Below are 19,906 nucleotides of genomic sequence, written 5' to 3' on the forward strand. Positions count from 1 at the left end.
AGCAGAATGGCCCTTCGGCCTCTCTGTCACTAAGTAATGATTTTCCCATATGAAAACCAAGCCCTGACGTGACGTGGCTTCACGCAGGAGGTCGTCAGAACAGAGCCAAGTTTTCCTCATGGGTTCAGTGGACAGGCAGCCTGGCACACGGGGGCCTTTCCGTCTGTGCCGACTGCAGATTTCAGCTTGTGCCAAAGACACTCATTTTTATTCATGTATCAGACCTACCCGCTTCCCTGGGATAATGCCCAGCAAGCCAGAGCAGCATCTGGAGATTACGATCACACATTTATTTTTAAATTCAGTCCTTCTGCACAACTACATTATTTCTGGCTGTGTTGTACTTGTATTGTTGTAAATGAGTTGATTTGCTTCTGAAATCCATAAGCTCTTGTTTAATTAACGCACACAGTACATCTGCTGCTTTTTAAAGGGAGAACAGGGCACTGTAGGTTGCTTGGAGCATGACAGTTTCAGAGTTCCCCTTGGCTCTCATTTCTTTTGATTGCTAAAAAGACTATCAAGTTCCCAGTAAGAGAAGAGAAGCTGTCCAAATCGCTTAGCAATATGAGCGCTCTCATTCTCTTCCATGCCCCATGAAGAGACGCCATGGGAAGATGGGTGGAACACACCAAAACCCCCATGTAGCCGTCCTGCCATAACACATCCACCTTCGGGATAGTCATTCCTTTTTTGCCTTCGTCTGAATCACAATGCTGTCGCAAAACTGAACGTCTCGTGTATAACTTTGTATTCCTTACACACAGCAAACTTACTGCGTTGCAGTCTTGTCAGCTAAAACAATTGTAGCTTCACTGAAGGCGGCTTGTTTTTAAACGTGTTTCAGCGTCGCGCATCTTGGCAGAGCAATCTCAGGGAACCTCGTTCACATCACGGAAATGGGAACGTGCTCATTTCAGCTGTCACCTGCTGTGACTCCTGTTCCTCTTGCTTTTGACATCACCATTTTGACTTTCCGTGATCTGTACGTCTGACATAGGGAAGCTCATCATTTCCCTGCGGTTGGTAATGGGGAGGGTAGTACCGTGTGTGTACACACATGCACCTTTAGAGAATACATGACTGTGCAGAACCAGGAGAAGGTTTTTAGCATCCATGAACAACAAGTGCTGTTGCATACGGAGACATGGCAAGTGCCTGTGACTACCTGGGCTTTTGAACTGAGGCCACAGAGCTGGCAAGAGCCTGGTGCATTTGCATCATCCCCAACCCCAGGCCAGTAAATCTTATATCCAGCCCAACTGCTGTGGTATCTATTTATCCTATATATTTTATACAACCTGTTCAGATGCTTTTTAAACTGTTTGTCAACACCCTGTTAAGTCACTGCTGGTACTTTGTTTTCAACTCTCCGATTCTAATTATAACAACGATAACCCAGCAAGGCTGCCGTCTGCATCTGTAGGACCTGGAGAGCAAAAGAAATTGCCGCTTATTGCTTTTGGGTGGTAACAAAAGAATCTCAGAAACCCCTTTGTGAACCAGGTTATTATTGTTACACATCTATTGTTTCATTGTCTAACCCCAGATCTAGGCTGCAAAGAAGCAGCTCTTCCTAACGTGGGGATGGATCCCCAGGATTTTCATCCAAGAGTTCCTGCTGCTTCTTCCTCAGTGTCCAAAGGATACATGAATTTAAATCTCTGTGTTAAACCTGTGTATTGCCCAGTCTGCACTGCACACAGGTTGAATTTTGCAAACATATTTGACATCCGAAAGGAGAGGGTGAGAACTAGACATATTTTGTATCATTATTCTTTAATCACAGTTACCTGGAGTTGTTGGACTGAGGTTGAAACGTTGTTTGGTAATAACTCAAGAGATGTAGCCTTATGGGCATAACAAACGTGGGAGAGTCCTGGGTGCATGATTATTACAATTTACCACATGGCCACTAAGTTAATTACCCCAAATTCCCATTCCCAGTGAATGCCACACACATGCATGGAAGCTGTGGCACAAACTTGGTGCACAATGATATTAGAAACCCTCTTGCAGATTTTGATCTTTCTTTTTCTCTTTCCCCTCCCATTTTCTTTTTCCTTTTCAATCCTATAACATTTGTCCACCTACTTCCACGAGGAAGAAATGGGTAAGCACAGCTTTCTGTAACATTTGAGAATAAGGTGATGGAAGGAACTCAAATGTTGTTAGCAGTAACGTGTAAACCTGCTTTTTCTTCTGCTACTCTAGTAATTTTGGCTTGCTGGTTATTTTATTTTGCAAACAACCGTCCTACTAGCAGCAACCAAGATTTTGACTCCTCAAAGAAAAAAACATTTTGAGGAGACGGGAGTGTGTAAATGAACCCACTTGAAGCCTTGATTTGTACAGTCTAAATTATGCTGATGTAATGGGGAAATTGTTTGGGGGACATTTTACAGGTTAATAAAACTGCAGTACTGAGGCGTGGTGGGTTGATTGGCACAGTTCCTTCACTAAAGAGATAGAAATTATATCCACCGTCAATCCCTTATCCAGCCTTCAATTATGAAGACACAGTGTGAATAAAATGTTGACTTTGTTTTCTGTTCTTGTCCCAGTTTACATTCTAGTGTTCTGAGGAATGACCCAGGATCCAGGCGATCTAGTAGCTCTACGATGTTGGATGGGGGAAATATCGGAAAGTTTGAGTTTGAGATCACTGACTTCTTCCTCTTTGGTTCTCCCTTGGGTCTGGTCCTTGCACTGCGAAAAACTGTCATCCCAGCTCTTGACAGTAAGTCCTGATGTGAACTGAGTGGATGGTGCAAGCACCTCCTGCTACAAATGCAGTAATTTGATGAGACAAACTGGAAAAAAGTGAACATTTATATATGATATTTATTGCACCGTAAGGAAGCAGATCACTGTGTGCTCTAGCCAGTACTGATTATACAATTTATTTGCAATGTAATTCCAAACATAAAAAATACTGGGCGATTTCTTGAGTCTATAAATATTGCAATAAATTGTTTCAATTAACTAAACTGGAACACAACCGTTGTACCTTTTACAGACAAATATGTACAATTTTCTACCAAATAACCTTTTGATACCTGAGGGTTTTTTTTTTTCTCCATCTTTTTAGTCTTTCAGCTCAGACCAGCTTGTCAGCAGGTCTATAACCTGTTCCACCCTGCAGACCCATCTGCTTCACGCCTCGAGCCTCTTTTGGAGAGGAAGTTCTACCTTTTGCCCCCCTTTAATATTCCCCGTTACCAGAGGTTCCCGCTGGGCGATGGCAATTCTGCTGTTCTGGGTAAGTCGCTTTGGATCCATATTACCTGTCTCAAGGGTTATGTCCACACTTTACGTGAAATTATCAAAGCAATTGGGAATGACAAGAAAGAGAATTGGCCCTATAATGTTAGCCTTATTCCCGATTTACCAGAAAAGTAGTTTTGTTCCAATAAAATCAGTGCCTTGTGACCCCTATGCCCTTTGTTTGTCACACAAAGGCCACCAGCTGCTGAGAGTCACGATGTGGTGACTTCTCTGTGAAGGTCCCTGTTCTACACCCAGGCTGGTGCTTGTGATTGGGACTGGATGAAACACAATGAACTTGGCCGAGTTGAGGACTCTGATGTTTGGAGGGCCAGTGCAGGCTGGCAGGAGCAGAGCCCACAGTGAGATAATGAGATTATTTCTGTGGTTGCAACCTGTGCTTTTTCATGCGACAGGCTACTGCAGGTGGCTGGGCTGGTGACAGCACCTTGCCAAGGAGACACTTTGTCTTCCAGGATGCCCAGGATTCTTATCCTCTTATCCTCTGCCATCAGTGGCCTCTTCACTTGTTCTCCCCCAATTGCAGCAGTAACGAAGTCTAAAATAGTTGTGTGCATGTCCTATTGTCTCCTGGGTTGCATCCAAAAGAACCATGTTCTGACCATGCCCTGCCTCAGCTCCCATTACATCAGTGCTCTTGCAGTTGATCTAATAAATTATATTTCCTACCATCTTCACCTCACTTCTGTGCCTGGACTCTCATGGTCTGTTGCCATTTCAGTGCAGGTTCTCATTGCAAGGAGCTGGCGGGGAAGCTCACCACTGTGCAGAACTAAATTTGACCTTTCTGCTTCACCTAAAGCTTTGGTTCCCTGCATGGTCAGGACTTTGGGGCAGGAAGAACTATTGCAGCGTACTTATTCCCTTGTTAGAGGTTGTTACTCAGTGGCTATTTAAAGTCAACATTGCAACCAGGAGTTGCTGCTATAAAACTAGATTTACAGCAGAGCAAGAAATCACGCTGGCAAACCAGAGTAGAATATCAAAGCCACCAGCTAGAAACATTGGGATTTGGTGGTTGTTTTTTTCCGCAGGGCTCTAGTAGCTTTCCATTTGTTTATTATTTTTATCATGCAGGCCTAAAAGAAGAGGAATATGTATCTAGAGCTGAATAGTTCTGGTGCTACCCGGCATCATTTTAAAATTGAAAAAGCAAAGCAGTGGTCTCCTATGTATCAGTATCTTTAAAGATAGTATTGTAATTGCCAAATCTGGTGGTCTGATTTGTTAAATGGGCATAAACTAAAGCCCATGTTTAAAAAAAGTGAATAAAATAGATTTTCTGCAGGCCCCACTCACTTGTCAAATTTAGCAAAGATCTTGCTGCAACACTTTTTAAAAATGAATCCACCCACAATTACATTTGTACCCAGTCCAGTTACAACAGCTCAGGGAATCTATAGCAACTTGAAAAAGAATTTGATTTTGGGGTGTATTGTAGGTATGTGCTGCAAGCGGCATCTTAAAAAAAAAAAAAAATCCTAACCATCTTAACCTGCTTCCTCTTTAAATGCATTTCAAATCCCCGGTTCTCACTGAAGTCAGAAGTAAAAACCCCGTTGACACTGAGCAACTTGTGCTCTGGTTGTCATTCTGTGCAGCAGCGGGGATCTGATCAGTTTGCTGTGCCTCCCTGGACCTTTGTGGAGTTGACTGTGCTTGGGGAGACACTTGCCATGTAGTGGAGAAGAGTTAAACAGCAATTAGCTCAACTATGAGAAGGGTAGAGTGATTTCAAAACCCTCTCCAGGTTTGAGCCTTGTTATACTTAAGAGATGCTGCTCTGCCTTGATGAATAGAGCTGACAAAAAGCAGCTTTAAATTCTCTGCTCGTGTAAGACAGAGCCTCTTCATTTGCTTACCGTAAAGTGACAGGCTATTCCTTCCCATTAGAGTCCAAATTTCAGTGTTGTGATTTACACATTACCCAGAAGGACGGTTCTTGCCATGATTTGCAAAGCCGCTACTGAAGTGAGGATCACGGTAGGGCGCTCCAGGAAAGTTAATTGCTGCTATAATTAAGCTGTATGATTTGGTGATCACGTAAAATTCAGGTGCTCTGTTTTAATTAGCTATGTACAAAACCTTCTCTAACACTGCTTGTGCATATTTCCTCGTGCAGATAGCTAGCTTATTTAAAGTCCATGATTCAGAAAACCTCTTAGACTTTTTTTTTCCCATTCTCCCATCTGCACTAAACGTTGGGTCCGTGTTTCATTACAACCAAGTTGCAGAGCAAAATCCAATTCACATCCTTGCTTACTCCTGTGCTTTGCACTGTGCAGGATGAGTCTGATTCCATTAAATCTTCCCTTAGAGCGTACTTTTTTTCCACGTAGTAAAAAGATTTCTGTGGATCTGCTGGGTATTTGGCTCATTGGAGAAGCTGGTTAAGAGGACTCCCTTTTGTTGTTGAAATGCCATCGTTGTGCTCTCCTCTGCTACCAGTTAATCTTTCTGATGTGAGTCTATTTGGAAAATCATTCATGTTTTGTTTCTTTTACTCTATTTGAAGGTTGTCCTTTCATTGAAGACTCATAGTTGAAGTGCTGGGTTGTAACTGTTTGTATGTTAACACTTTGTGGCCACATGTCTGTTCTTTGTCCTTCTGTTTTTTTGGTTTTTTGTTTTGTTTTTCCCATCTGCTTCTAGTTGAGACAATCCAGAACAATCCCATCCTCCTGATGGAAAGTAGCCCTCTGGGTGCTCTCCAGCACCAGGACAGCTTCATGGAAACCAGTATCCCCGTTCCCGTACTGAATTGGCAAGATGTTTCCAATAAAAGTGCTGGTTTTGCTGAGCGTGTGTAATCTACGTTTTATATTGTCTATGGTGTTGGGTACTTGGGGTGCTTATTGGAGATCACACTGTTGCCTCCTGGAGCTGAAATCCTCACGCTGTGTCTCAGGCTGTGCCACATAAAATCACCACTTGGGGTCTCGTGTGGGTAAACCTGGGCTGGGAGACCCACCGTCCAAAGAACGAGCTGGGATTACAAATCCTGTCCTGGTGTTGATGCTGGAAGGGAAGATGCTGCCACGTACTTAATTTTTTCTATCTGGGGTGGTTTTGCCGGAAAGAGGCTTTGGCTCAGCAAGCCCTGGGTGACCCTGTCATGGGGTGCACACGTGTGCAGGTCCCCAGGAATGGGTTTTGTTGTCTGCAGCGTGTGACCCCCCACCTGTCAGCCCCACTGCAGCATGGCCAGCAGTCTAATCAGTGTCTGTGTCAGACCAGATTTTGTCAATTTGGGTATTTCGTGTTTGGACACCCCCTGTGGCTCTGCTGGATACAGTGAATGAGGCTTTCAGACCCCAAGGTGGCTGTACGTGTTGGCTTTTTGAAATTAATTTCTCGACTTCTGCCTTAAAAGCAAACTTTTATGCATTTGGTTTGCCTTATTTTCCATCATAAATGCTGCATGGCCTCGTTTATTCTGGTTGTGGCTGTGATTTTGATGAGGCTTCGTTTTAGTTTTTCTTTCCCGTGTGTCTTACTTGCCCCTTTTTCAGTGTTTTGCATTGAGAGCTTGGTTCTGCTGCTGTGTTGTTTTTAACAATCTGACCCTTGCTGTTAATGAGCAATCCAGTTCGTTATGTGGTCATACAGGATGGCAACATCACTGACTATTCCAGATAGTGTCTCCCTTTGTTTTTTGAAGATGTGATGATTTTTACGTGTGCAGTTGCCATGTTGCCTGTGCTGTGATGTTCTGTAACAACGCAGAGGGAAAAGATCTGGCACTATTAGTTAATCACTGATAGTCAGATCACTGATGAAATGCCATTTAGCAGTCGTCTGATACTCCTGGTGTCAGGACGGAGCTTTTTAGGAACTTCTCTGCTCTTTACCCCCTGTTTCAAGAGCACAGTGTGACCAAGCAGCGCTTGGTTTGACTGTAGCAAGGGCTGAATCCCAGTTCAGCCACTGGCCCTGCAGGAAATTTCCAGAATCATCAAAACTCAGGGCCAACAGAAATCTCTGTTGCTCTTGATCTCAGGGTAATGACTGCAGAGTTCCCAGCGCTGACCAGTGACCCCAGTGCAAGCAGGGGCCGGCCTGTGCTGAGCATCCGGCTGGCTTTTCTGTTGTGTTTTTTTAAAATTTATTTTTATTGAACGTTATGTATTTTTGATTGCTTTCAGTGCAACAGCTCAGCCTGCAAATAGCAGATATTGAGTTCTGCCATTCAGATACCCCAAGGACTTAACTGGGTGCCAGCAGTACATTAGGAGGATGGCCCAGTGCCGTTCACTTAGTGGGAAGCAATTAGTAAGAACGTTGACAAACAAGTCCATAAGTGAAAAGGCACAGCACTGAAATGAGTATTAAAGAACCATAGCTAGGAAAAAAAAACCAAAAAAAAGTGATTTTGCTTGTCACCTCATCTGGAAGCGCAGTTAAATCCCAGTTCATTGCACTGGCCCGATGTGCGGGTGCTGCCGTTTGCTGGGAGCGAGGCTGCTCAGGGCCCCGCTCCAGCCAGGGCTCCTCTTCTTGGAGCTTTCTTGTGCTGATAAATCTGCCTTCACACACAGTGCAAAGTGCCGGCGCAATAACTGGGGGCACCTCTGTCCTTAGCTGGTGACCTCAGTGAATCCTGATGAAAGTCTTGCTACTTGCTGGTCCTGGTGCAGCCATTCGACTTCAACCTCGGCCTGAAAAACCTCCCTGCCATTGTCAGGAGCCGAGTTGTGGCTGGGAAAGCCGCCTCTGCAATGCATAAGACTTTATAAAGTGCTCCCCTGAGGAGCAGGAGGGGTTGTAGGTGCTGGGGTCACTCTGCAGCAGCATCTGTGGCATCCCATCCCGGTCATCGCACTCCCCAACAAAGCCCCCTTAGTTTCCAGGCTGTAAGAGTGGTGCTGCACGAGGGATTTGGTGCAAAAAATACGCAGAATTTAGGATATATGTTGTTAGGAAGTTTGTTTTTCTGCAAGTCTGGTCGCAGGGTTTTATCTGCAAGTCACTGTAGCCTTGGTGTCGAGGAAGCTTGGCTGATGGGGCAGTAATGAAAAAAACAGGTTTTCTGTCGACGCTTCCTGCCCTGCCTTTTCCTGGCCCTTGTTTTTCTTAGAAACTGCCCTTTTTCAGGGACAGAGGGTGTGTAGCTTGGGAAAAGGGAGAAACCCGAGAGCAGCGTGTGTGGGCCGAAGCGGGGAGCGGTGCTGTTGGGTGGCACCTTATCCTCTGCAGAGCAGATTCCTGCCACCAACGTGGGCGATGCTAAACCCAACACTTTAGGAATGCTGAAACAGTTTAGGTTTTTAAAGGAGTGAAAATTACTCTTCTGGTGACACTAGCCAGGATGGTGTTGGAAGGGCCGTTGAGGTTGGTCTTTTGCTTCAAAGTCGTTATATTCAAAAATTCCCCAGTCAGACTCAGGAAAGTGAGATTGGCTAGAAAGAACAAGCCCCAAATACCCTGTTTCTTCCTTTATTCACTTTCTACTTTTTGGGTTCTTGAAAAAGGAGATAAAATTCAGGCAGAGCTAAGTGCAGACACGCTAATGGAGCCGGAGCCGTGATCCACCCAGGCAGCACCACATTTGGCCCAGCCTTCTCTCCTGGGCAGCATTGCTGGAACACTCTTCAACGTGACTTCCAGCTGCTTCCTAACTCAAGCCACAGATGTTTTACATTTTAAGGGAGGGGAAGAAGTTCAGGCTTCGCTGGTAGGTGTTGGTTAAACCGGTACCTGGTGTTTTTCCTAGCGCAGACAAAGCCAAACCTCTCCTTGCATCTGACCAAGTTCAGGGAAGCTGATGGTCCATGTCTGTGTTACAGCTGTGTTGGGGCACCCGTTTGATGTGACACAAGGACATAATTGCAGAGGGATCTCACAGTCTGTACAGGCAAAGGAAAGGAGAGGAGAGAGAACCAGGGAAGAGATGAGAGAGTTGTCCCAGGTCACGCGGAAATGGGAATCACAGAATCATAGAGTAGTTTGGGTTGAAGGGACCTTCAAAGCTCCCCCAGTGCCCCCCGTGCTGTGAGCAGGGACATCTGCACCAGCTCAGGGTGCTCAGAGCCCCGTCCAGCCTGGCCTGGGATGTCTCCAGGGATGGGGTTGAGCGCAGCCTCTGGCTCAGCTCCTGTTCTCCAAGTACAGCCTGAATTGTCTGCTCTTGCTTGTGCTGGAGCTTTCTGCAGTCAGAAAAGCTGTGCTGGCCCGGTGGGTTGGCTGGGTCACGGATGCTGGTAGCAGCCTTGACAGCCAGCAGCTCAAGGCAAGGTGAAAAGAGGAGGAAAGTGCTGAGAAAGTGATGCTGGTAATGGCCTTTCAGGCACAACGTGGGCAGCGTGTGCAGCTCATCATCAGGTCAGGCTCCCGCTAGGGCTCAGATCTCGCAGTCCATGAAGCTTTTACACAGAGCAGCTTGTGGCCTGATTTTCCCTGCAGAGAACAGAACTCTTTTACTGACACTTAGCTACACATTTTCTGCTTCATCCGTTCCCTTTCCCTCCGCTGCAGCAGGATTTGCGTGGGCACAGACACTGCTGCTGCGAACTGAGAGATCGGAGGAAGCAAATCAGTAGCCCTAAGCAAAAAAACAAAAAAAAAAACCAAAAAAACCCAAAATTCGATATTAAAACAAACCAGTTGCCAAAACAACGCCCTGTGTCAGCCGCATACTGGGATTAAATCCAAGGCTATCTAAACTGGCTGAAATAGGGGGAGGACGCTGGTGTGTGGGAGTAATGTGCTCACGTTCCCCGTGGTATCTGCTGCCTGGTCAGGCACAGACCTGTCTGGTACCTGGGAATGTAGTTTAGATGCTGCTCCTCGGGTACAGCAGAGATGGGCAACGATAAAACGATAGTGAGTAGCTTTGCTTCTGCGTGTCCCTGTCATACCAGCGCTGCCTGCAGTGAAGTTCTTGGCATTGCAAACCCTCTGCAGTGCAGGATCTCGGGATATCCCAGAGACGCTTAATTTGGCCTCTTACCACTCTTATAGGGAAACACCTGAAATGCAGAGATTTTATCATGACTTTGAGCATCTCTCGGTTTGCCAGTCCTGAACATTATAGGTCCATTTCCCTCTAGTACATGTATAAGGTCCATGTGAGCATGACTTTAAATCCTCCTGTTCTGTATTTATGTACTAAAGGGTTAGGCCACACTTGGTAAACCTCAGGTTGGGATCTAAAAATCCAGACTTGCACGTCGTACAAAAGAAGCTCTGTTTTCACAGAGACTGAGCGCTCCCTGATCTGCCAACACCCGTTGGAGATGTAAGTGCTCAGCACCAGACTCTTTCCTTTCGATAGCCCTTACTTTAGTTTAACGAGTGTTGGCTGTATCCATTAGCAATAAAATACAAGTTCAAATTTAGTCCCTGCCAGGCATGACAATTTTTCCTTGATTTTTTTTTTTTTTTAATTAATGCTTTTATCTTGGAGATGTTCATTTAAGTCTAAATGTTTCAAGAAAAATATCCTCTTTCTCAGGCTGTTTTTGCTGTTCACCTTGCCTTGATTATTTTGTCTTGATGTGAATATATGAAGTTGTGTATATTCACATCTGTATGTATGACACATGCTTCTGTTATTGCTGCTTGAATAAGTCTGTCTGGATTTTTGTTTGGGGTTTTTGATTTGGTTTTCGAGCTACTTATTTTGCTTCTCTCAATCAAAGACTGCTCCTCCAGCCACACGTCTCTTTGCCTGCTGTGGTGTTTGCTTTCTTTTCAAACCAATGAAATGTTGGTGGTTTTTTTTCATTCCAACCAGTTCTGAAAGGTTTTTGCATCTCCCAGCCTTGTTTGCCTCCTTCCTCTCCTCGAGTTCATCTTGCCCAGCCTCTGTCTGTTGGTCTAATATTTTGATTTCCCTGTTTCAACTTTGTAGCAGATGTTGTTCAGTCTCATGGTGCCGTCTTCGTGGAAAGCACATCCCTGTCCACCCCCATTTCAGCCCCTCAGTTCAGGGGCTTCCGGAGAGCCAGTGAGATCAGCATTGCCAGCCAGGTCTCAGGAATGGCAGACAGTTACACAGCTTCCAACATAGCCAACAGTAAGTGCTCAACCCCTCTGAGACTCCCGCTCGCTGCCCCACCGCTCTCAGCACCACACACCGGGCCAGAGCCACACAGCGTCTGTCTCTCTGGGCTTTTACTTTCCGTTTCTAACCAAAAATTTGAATTATTCCGCCTTCACCTGGTTTCGTTGTAGTCAGCGTCGCGTGTTGTCACATCCCTTGGAGGAACAGATGGTATATTTGGTTATAATTCACGGGCTGTGTTACGTATGTTGGACTGTGCTGGTGATAAATTGTTAAAAAAAGATAATAATTGATAACTCTGAGTACCATTTGGCTGCTGTGCATGGTGAGGTTTAATCCAAAGGGGTGTTTCTGTGCTGCTGTTGATAAGTCGCGCGGAACTGGTAGGGATCAGCACCACCAGGCTGATAATGCAGGATGTGGCGTGTGACTTCATGCGGATCACTTAAAGGTGGTCCAAAAAAATGGGGACGAGTAAGCCTCTCTGTAATACTGAAAAGGAAAATCAGGTTTGGGTTATTTGTTACTTTGCATTAGCAATGCAGCTCTTCTGTTGTCCTCAGGGCAGCTCAGAGAGTCAGACAGTTATGACCCATATCCCAGAGCCAAATGAGGAATAAAAGGGATTTTTTGCTATTTTTCCCAAGACCTGTATAACTTCCCAGCTCATACAGTAGAGAAAAAGAGCTTTTGTTAACAGTTCGGCTCCTTCTTCATTTCAGCTGAAGTGTGAGATTAATAGTCAGCATCCTCAGGGACCTCTGGTAACTCAGCCAGAAAAGAGTTGAAAACCACACAAATTAAAAGAAACAACAACAAAAACCTCTTCAACCCAAACTCTTGTCCCAGAAGGTGGCAGAAATTTAGAGACACTCCATTTCTGGCACATTAGACTACAGGGCTTTGAACAACTCGCTTCATAATTAATTGCTGAGGTTAATAACGCTCCCTGGGGCAAGTGTTAGTGGCTGAAGGTCAGGGGCTGCCATAACTTCTTGCCCTGTTTGAGGCGACAGAAATAAACTGCCTGAGCTCTGACAAATGAGGTTTTCTTCCCCAAAGCCCATCTGAGAGCCGACGCCGGGTTCCCTGTGCGCGTTCTTTTATTTGTCCTGGTAAGACATCTTGCCCAGCGCTTGCTAAATATTAATCTGCTTGGGAAGAAGGCTCCTGGGGGCGAAGGTGGTTTTTTTTGTGCTGGTTTCACACCCACGGAGAATTGCTGAGCTCGGCCGGCCGGGAGGGGAAGCGGGGGGCGATGGTTGTTCATTATGAAGTGTTTACACCAAGGCGATGCCTGAACCGACATGACGTGATGGAGGGATCGGGCCCACGCAGCGCTTGCCTCTCTTCGCTTTCCTCGCGCTCTCCCCGATTATTTAGCTTCTGGTTTGTGTAATTAATTCCTCCACGCACTTCACAGCCGTCAAAACCTGTTTCGGAGATGGAAGAGGAAGAGTCCGCCCCCGGCGTGGGCTGCGCACACCCTGACCCCGTGCGCAACCAGCCCCAGGGCTGTCGCAGCCCCTTCCTTCACCTCCCAAGCCCCGGCTCTGGCTTTGCAGCGTTTGTGCTCGACCTTATTAGCGTGGTGGTAATTGAGGGTTGGATGTGGTCTGTGCTCACCCCGCAGGGAGAGCAGGAGGAGGTCCAGGGGGACACCACAAAACTGCCGCTCCATCCCAGGAGCCCTCCCCAGGGTGCAGCTTCCCTTGCACTGTGAATTTCTGGAGGATGAAACCGGTGTTGTGTGTGCCATAATAATAAGCGTGATTTTTTGCTTTTTTTTTTTTTTCTTTTTCTTTTAGAAACCAAACACCACCTTAATCACTGTAGAGGGTTTAGCCTTCTTGCCCAACTTGCCCTCCCTCACAAATCCCCTACCCAAACCTCATCCAAGAGATGTAGGCAGCATAAACATGAAATCCCTTCTAAGGGAAGAAAGCTCAAAGGGCCGTGGAGTCAGGCTGCGGGCTGTGCTCTTCGGACACCCGACCTGGACATCAAGACAGGTATTCTGGAGAGATCCACTCCGGTCAACCTCCTCTCTCGTTCGATAGTCACAGAGCTTCACAACAAATCTATGCACTTTCACTGAGGCACTAGCAATTTCTGATTGCATTTTAACAAGTATTTCTTGTCACTTTGCTCCAAAGATCGATCATAACACGGCTAACACAACTTGGCAAGAGCAGGAGTTCTTCTGGGCAGAGCTGTGGGGACAACACTTCTGCCTCCACCGCTGTCCTTTGAGCATGGAAGAGTAAATCCTGGCTGCTTCCTACACAGAATCTGAAATTACCCAAGCTGGGGACTTGCATGAGCAATAAAGGTTGGGACATGACCAGGAGCTGCCAATTTGGAAGACAGGGAGTCAGAAGTGGCTGCGAGGAGGTGCCTCTGTGCTCTGGAAAAGCCACACTGATCCATCAACACCCTCCTCCTCCTTCCCGTGGCTCTTCAGAAGAGCAAAGGCCACTCGGCACAGCCAGGGCTGGGCCATGGGGACGTGCCAATGCCGTAACCCTCTGCCCATTGCTGTGGTGGGAGATTCGTCTGTCTCTGGAAGAAGCTGGTAGATCCACTTTTTTTAGTTCAGCACCTGTGCTCATCACCAGCTACATTTCCCTTAACAGGAGGGTTTTGTTGGATCATACCTTATACCTGGCAGCTTTCCTGAAAGTCTGCAAAAAAGGGAACATTTTCACAGAGAAAAACCAAGCTTGAGAAAGCCCTTGTCAAAGCCCCAGCTTGCAACCTGCATGCAAACACAGCTCCTCCTCTTCCTCTCTTGATCTGATCCATCTTCTCCTTCCATGGCTGTTTTTCCCGGCCGGAGCACGCGGGGGTTGAGGGCTCTGCTGGGCAAGCAGCCCCGCGTCTCTGGGGTCTGAGGCTTTGGGCTGAGCCGTGCTCATTGCCAGGGGTCGGAAGGGAGGTGTGCGTGGGCAGGGTGAAGTGCGGTGGTGTCCCGTGGTGAACAGTGACGGTCGGTCACTTGTGTGCAAGTTGTTGACTTCCTGAGGGAGAAACTTCTGCGTTGTCCATAACCTTGCTCATCCAAAATCCCGGTGTGTTTTTTGGTCTTACGCAATGGAGTCCTGGCACCCCCGGACACTTTTCTCGTTGGCCCCTGCACTCCCGGGGACACTGGGCTGGATGGCTCCATTGCCTACAGCGTGGTAGCCCAGGAGGGCAACCAGGACTTGTTGGGGACTGCCAGTCCCAGCAGCATGTGCCGTTCACTCTGCCTTGTGGTGCCTTTTTGCATCTCACCGGGGCTCCCAGTATTCACATCTTCTTTAGTGTGGCCAATATCTGGGTGCTAAAGGGTCTTTTATTCCTGAATGGAAGCTAAAGGAGATGGCCTGGGCACGTACTGCGCTGGGCAGAGCACACCCCTCGTCCCACAGCTCCAGGGAGATGCGTTTCTGCTTTATGATTGGGCTCATTACACATGAGCCTTGGAGCCCTGTCCCAGGGTCTAACAGCCAATTAATACCTGCCTTCTGGTGCCTTCCTATTAACTGAAATAAAGGAGAGCTGAAGTGGTGGTGCCCCTGGGTGCTCCTCCCTTGGTTTGAGCAGACGCTGATCCCCGGGTCGGTTGTTCCCCCTCGGCAGCGTGACCAGCCAGGGAACAACTCCCCGGCGCACCTGGAGCGAGGAGCCCGAGCCTCAAAATGCCGTTTGTGATGGAGACCGCGCGTGCACCTGAACCCCCTTTGTCTGAACGAGTCTTTTGCTCCTAGTTGCTGCCAAGTGGTGGGGAACCAAAAGGATCGACTACGCTCTCTACTGTCCTGATGCTCTGACGGCTTTCCCGACCGTCGCTTTGCCGCATCTTTTCCACGCGAGCTACTGGGAGTCCACAGATGTTGTGTCCTTCCTGCTGAGACAGGTACAGTCATCCTCCCGCCCCTGATCTCCCTTGGGCTGATAAATATTTTAGGCTCTTTGTTTGCTTGTTTTTCCACTACACCTTCCATAACTCTTGTTGACATGTAGACATGAAAAAATACCCTTTGCCGCTGCAGGTACATTTTCTTTTCGACTTTTTGCTCCTAACCTGTGGTGTTAGTGGAGCTGGCACACACACAAATGTCACGGAGGTGTGTAGTCACACCTGGTTAGTTTGGGTCTGGGTTTTGGCAGGTTTGGGCTCACCAAGGAGCCGTGGAGTGAGCCCAGGGCCATTTCCTAACAGATCCCAACAGCAAAAGTCAGTGGCACTTGTTTCTTGTAGTGAACTGGTCTCTGCATGTGTGAGTTTGGATCTCAAGCCAGAAACTTAAAGGAAACTTCTCGATGTACAAATTAAAATAGCACCAAATACAATAAAACCAAAGGAGAAGTTTTGTATGAATTTGAGTTGATAGGTAGAGTTCATTTCTGCGTTTTGGCTCTCCGAGTTATTGTAGTCTCTTCTAGGAACTCAAACAGTTGTCACTGCATTGAGATTCAATTGTCAGTCCTCCAGTACAAAGCAGTTTCCTGGGACTAGGTAAATGGGAATTGCTGATGTCTGGAGTCTGATGTCTCAGACTTTCCCAACCTATATTTGGCCTGGGATTTAAATCTACTGTTTAAAATGTGTTTTTCCTAAAAAGAAATATTTTTCCTTCAGTTCCTTTGGGCTGAGGGGGAGTTATTTGCGTTACCAAGTATGAACCCCCCAAGGAACCGTACTTAGTGCACGGAATTGACAAAAACAAAACTAAAAGCAACTCTCTGGATTGTGTTGCCCACTTCGACGCTTGGCTTTGCTTTGTGTGAGCTCAGCTGTTAAGCCGCCACCGTTCCCTTCCAGCCTCCTCGGCTGCAGCTCTCAATTATTGATGTCTCTGTTGGCAAACTTTCTTTCAGTGCTATCTTCCAAATAATATGGGAACCATAAACAACAGAGATGTCAGTGCTTGCGGCAGCTGAGCAGTAGTGATAATCCAGTGAGACCTTTTCTTCCCGGGCTGCATCCAGCCCAGCGAGACGTCTCTGTGCTTGCAGACACCTCTCTGGATCAGCTGCTGTGAAACCTCAGCCCCACATCGAGCTCAGCTTGATGGGGCTAGAGAGAGACTCGTAATTGTGTGCGAGTGGGAACAGTCACAACAGTCTCGTACACAAAATGCTCTGCTCAAGAAATAGCCAATTACTCAGGATTCAGCCCAAACCTGGCTCTGTAGCACAGCATGGTGCTTCACATCTTGTCGTTTGAGGTTCCTCTCCATCCATCCAGAGCCTGCTGGTACCCGCCTGGGTAATCTGGCCCCCTCCTCCCCGCCGGCCTGTCTCTAGTCACTCATCTCTGTCTTGAGAATGGGATTTTTCTCATTCCCTGTCTTCTTGCTCTCCTTCCAGAGCACCATGCCACTTCTGCCCCTAATAAGGACTTGTTTCTAATTGCCTTTGAAAGTCATCTCTGGACAAAATGTAAAAGTGAGCTGTTGAATGGTTTTACCCTCTGAAGATTAAATCTTGTTAAAACAAGCCCAGATAGGGCTCAAAATGGATTCCTGATGTAAATAATTTTCAGTGAAACTTGGTTTGTTTACCTTGGATTTCCATGAACTCCCTCCCCAGCAAGCTCGTTCTCCCAGGGGTCCTTTTTGCATTTCCCTGGAAGAAAAACAGCTTCAGCTCTGCAAAGTGAGCTGGCCCGTGTCAGACCAGTCCAGCCTGGCTCAGCGGGACAGTGACACCCCATCAGCACAAAGTCCTCGTGCCCAGCAGAGCCGGACCCCTGTGCGCCTCCAGCGGGGTCAGATCAGTGGTTTTGTCTCTTCTCAAAATGTGTTTAATAAGAAATGAGCTGAAGGAACGGCACCTGTCGGCACAAGGATGGTCAGAGCAGCCAGTGCTGCACCTGTTATGAGAACGGCAGAAAATGTGCGTTTGAAGGAGACGGGTCCCTCGCGGACTGCGGGAGGGGACTAGTGAATGCCTGAAGGAAGGGCAGATATCAGGAAAAATTTTTTCCCAGAAAGGGCTGTCGGACATTGGAACAGGCTGCCCAGGGCAGTGGTGGAGTCACCATCCTTGGAGACGTTGAACAAACACGGAGATGAGGTTCTCAGGGACATGGGTTAGTGGTGGACTTGGCAGTGTGAGGTTAACGGTGGGACTCGATGATCTTAAAGTTCTTTTCCAACCAAAATGATTCTATGGTTCTGTCTAAGTGTAGAGCTCCTCCTGCTGTGTTTGAGTCAGTTTTGTACCTCCTGACAATCTGAATTACCTGCGTTCCAGTCGGGATTAAGTCAGCGCTGGCTGCAGGCTTTGCTAGTTCAGAAGAGCCCGCTTGTCCTCGCAATTAAGGGAGCAGCCTGTAAAACCTGTGAGCTGACAAGCCAGACACCCGGCAGCACAGTCCGGCTGTCCAGGCGTTGTCCTTACTCAGCGCTGGCTTGGGAGGTGCGGAACAGCGCAGACAGGGGGGTCACTGTGCAAGTGGCTGACGTGTCGGTGGGATCTGTCCTTCTGCAGGTGATGAGGCACGAGAACTCGAGTGTTTTGGAGCTGGATGGGAAGGAGGTGTCTGTCTTCACCCCCTCCAAGCCCCGCGAGAAGTGGCTGCGCAAGAGGACGCATGTGAAGCTCCGGGTAAGGGGGTTTGGGGGTTGTCTCCGTGGCAGGGAATGTGCTGTCATGTAGAGAGGTTTCGATTTGCACCGCAAAAACGGCACTGAAGGTGACCAGCATGGACACAGCTGTGTCTGTCCATGGCAGAGATGGAGGATGGTGTTTATTAGTGATTATATCCTACCCATGTGGTTAAGAAAGGGTAACCTGAAAGATCAGGTCTCCTCTTTGCCTTGAGTCTGTGTAAAATACCAAAAGCATTGGCTGTGGTTCAGGGAAAGAGACCAAACATCTTTCAAAGCCCAATAACGCCCTTCGCTCCCAGGAAATGTCTCCAGTTCCCGAAAGAGGACAGTTCTGTGCTATAGCTGAAACAATGTCAGCGAATTTCTCTGGCAGCTGTTTGTGTTGCCTCTGAAATGCAAAGTGTAAGAGTGAATAGTATCAGAATTGCATGTACAAACTGCCACTGAAATTGGCTCTGCAGACGCGTACCCTCAAGTCCCCCATCAATGCAGGGGACAGAGTCTCACCTCTGCCACAAGTCACATTCTTTTCTAGAGCCCAAGAGCTAGGGGTGAAGCAGAGGGGGGATGGCACAGAGAAGCCCACGCTCCAATGCGTTGGGTAATATTTGGCATTTCCCTGTAAGTCTGTCCATTGCTACAAACTTTTTTTCTTTCTTTTTTTTTTTTTTCCCCCCATTCCCTCTTCACTTGTGCAGAACGTCACAGCCAACCACAGGATAAATGACACCATCGCTAATGAAGATGGGCCCCAGACCTTAACTGGAAGATTTATGTATGGTCCATTAGATATGGTCACACTCACAGGAGAAAAGGTACTGTGTCTGCTCGGGGGGTTGCGTACCATGGGGTGACAAGTGGTGGGGACAGGGACAGGTGGTGCTGGTCAGTGCTCTCTTGGTCCCTGATGGGGTTTGCTACCCTTGAGTCTTGGCCAGGTTCCCCCGCTCAGGCCTGTGTGGTGCCTCCTACCAGGAACAGCGTTCATCCTGGAGATCTTCACCCCCGAGCCCACATTTCATTCCAGCACCTTGATGTTTGGGCACTTCTCAGCTCAGATCTGTGAAGTGCAGAGGATGGGAGCAGCACCCAGCCCTGCTGCCGTCCAGAGGGGCTTGGGTGGGAGGTCCCCGTGCTTGGCCTGTTCTACTCAGCTGCGTCTTTAATGCTGTTGTTGACCAAGCCTTGCTGTCTTCCCAGGTGGACATTCACATCATGACCCAGCCGCCGTCAGGAGAGTGGGTTTACTTTGACACGGAGATCAGCAACAGCAGTGGCAGGATTTCCTACGTCATCCCCGAGAACCGACGCCTGGGCATCGGTGTGTACCCTGTGAAGATGGTGGTCAGGTGAGGTCCCTTTGCAAGAGGAATGAAAAGTGGAATTTGATGACTGGAGAATGCGGTCCCTCCTTGTGGGGTGGCTCTGGTTGTTGGGTGGGTTCAGAGCCTGGTTTGTCAGCAATAGGGACAAAGCCACTTGTGCTCTACAGCTGTAAGAGGAAGATCCACGTTTTGTTCCAACTCCCACATCATCAACAGGATGGCAGTTGAGCTTCTGTTGCAGGAGCAGCCCTTCTGCACTACAGACCTGTGGCCTCAGGGTCATCTGCAAAACTGCACAACTGAGCATACTTTAAAGACCATAAACTTGTCCTTGAGGGACAGAACTTTGTATTCGGGATAACTCGTAGCCCGGGGGCTCCAGCTCAGCTCCAGCTGCTGGTGTTGAGCTCTGGAAGGAGGACGAGAGGAGTTGGTGAACCCAGCAATGGTTTTCAGGATATCTCTATATCTCGATGCCTATAAATACCTGTAACTCTTTCAGGGGTGACCACACGTATGCAGACAGCTACATCACAGTCCTGCCAAAGGGAACGGAGTTTGTGGTGTTCAGCATCGACGGCTCCTTTGCAGCCAGCGTATCCATCATGGGCAGCGACCCCAAAGTCCGCGCCGGAGCGGTCGATGTTGTCAGGTCAGTGGCAAGGGCTGGGGCAGCCGGTTTA

General features: G+C 47.7%; 1 protein-coding gene across 12 annotated transcripts in view; it reads left to right on the top strand.

Annotated features, from left to right (window-relative positions):
- Positions 1 to 19,906, top strand: part of PITPNM2 (phosphatidylinositol transfer protein membrane associated 2) — a 129,279-nt gene that overhangs the window by 103,488 nt on the left and 5,885 nt on the right. For 8 of the 12 annotated variants that reach the window (XR_010607087.1, XM_065646518.1, XM_065646517.1 and 5 more), the window contains 10 exons: positions 2,565 to 2,740; positions 3,092 to 3,262; positions 5,941 to 6,090; positions 11,141 to 11,305; positions 13,102 to 13,305; positions 15,046 to 15,194; positions 17,777 to 17,893; positions 18,597 to 18,713; positions 19,099 to 19,247; positions 19,726 to 19,875. Coding sequence is in view for 11 of the 12 variants with exons in the window: in XM_065646518.1 (XP_065502590.1) it covers positions 2,565 to 2,740; positions 3,092 to 3,262; positions 5,941 to 6,090; positions 11,141 to 11,305; positions 13,102 to 13,305; positions 15,046 to 15,194; positions 17,777 to 17,893; positions 18,597 to 18,713; positions 19,099 to 19,247; positions 19,726 to 19,875 (1,548 nt within the window). In the remaining variant the exon portion in view is untranslated. The remainder of the gene's footprint in view (positions 1 to 2,564; positions 2,741 to 3,091; positions 3,263 to 5,940; positions 6,091 to 11,140; positions 11,306 to 13,101; positions 13,306 to 15,045; positions 15,195 to 17,776; positions 17,894 to 18,596; positions 18,714 to 19,098; positions 19,248 to 19,725; positions 19,876 to 19,906) is intronic. The other 4 variants (XM_065646524.1, XM_065646526.1, XM_065646525.1 and 1 more) reach the window with 4 other exon arrangements.

The sequence above is a fragment of the Caloenas nicobarica genome, chromosome 16 (genome assembly GCF_036013445.1).
Source record: "Caloenas nicobarica isolate bCalNic1 chromosome 16, bCalNic1.hap1, whole genome shotgun sequence".
Classification (NCBI taxonomy): domain Eukaryota; kingdom Metazoa; phylum Chordata; class Aves; order Columbiformes; family Columbidae; genus Caloenas; species Caloenas nicobarica.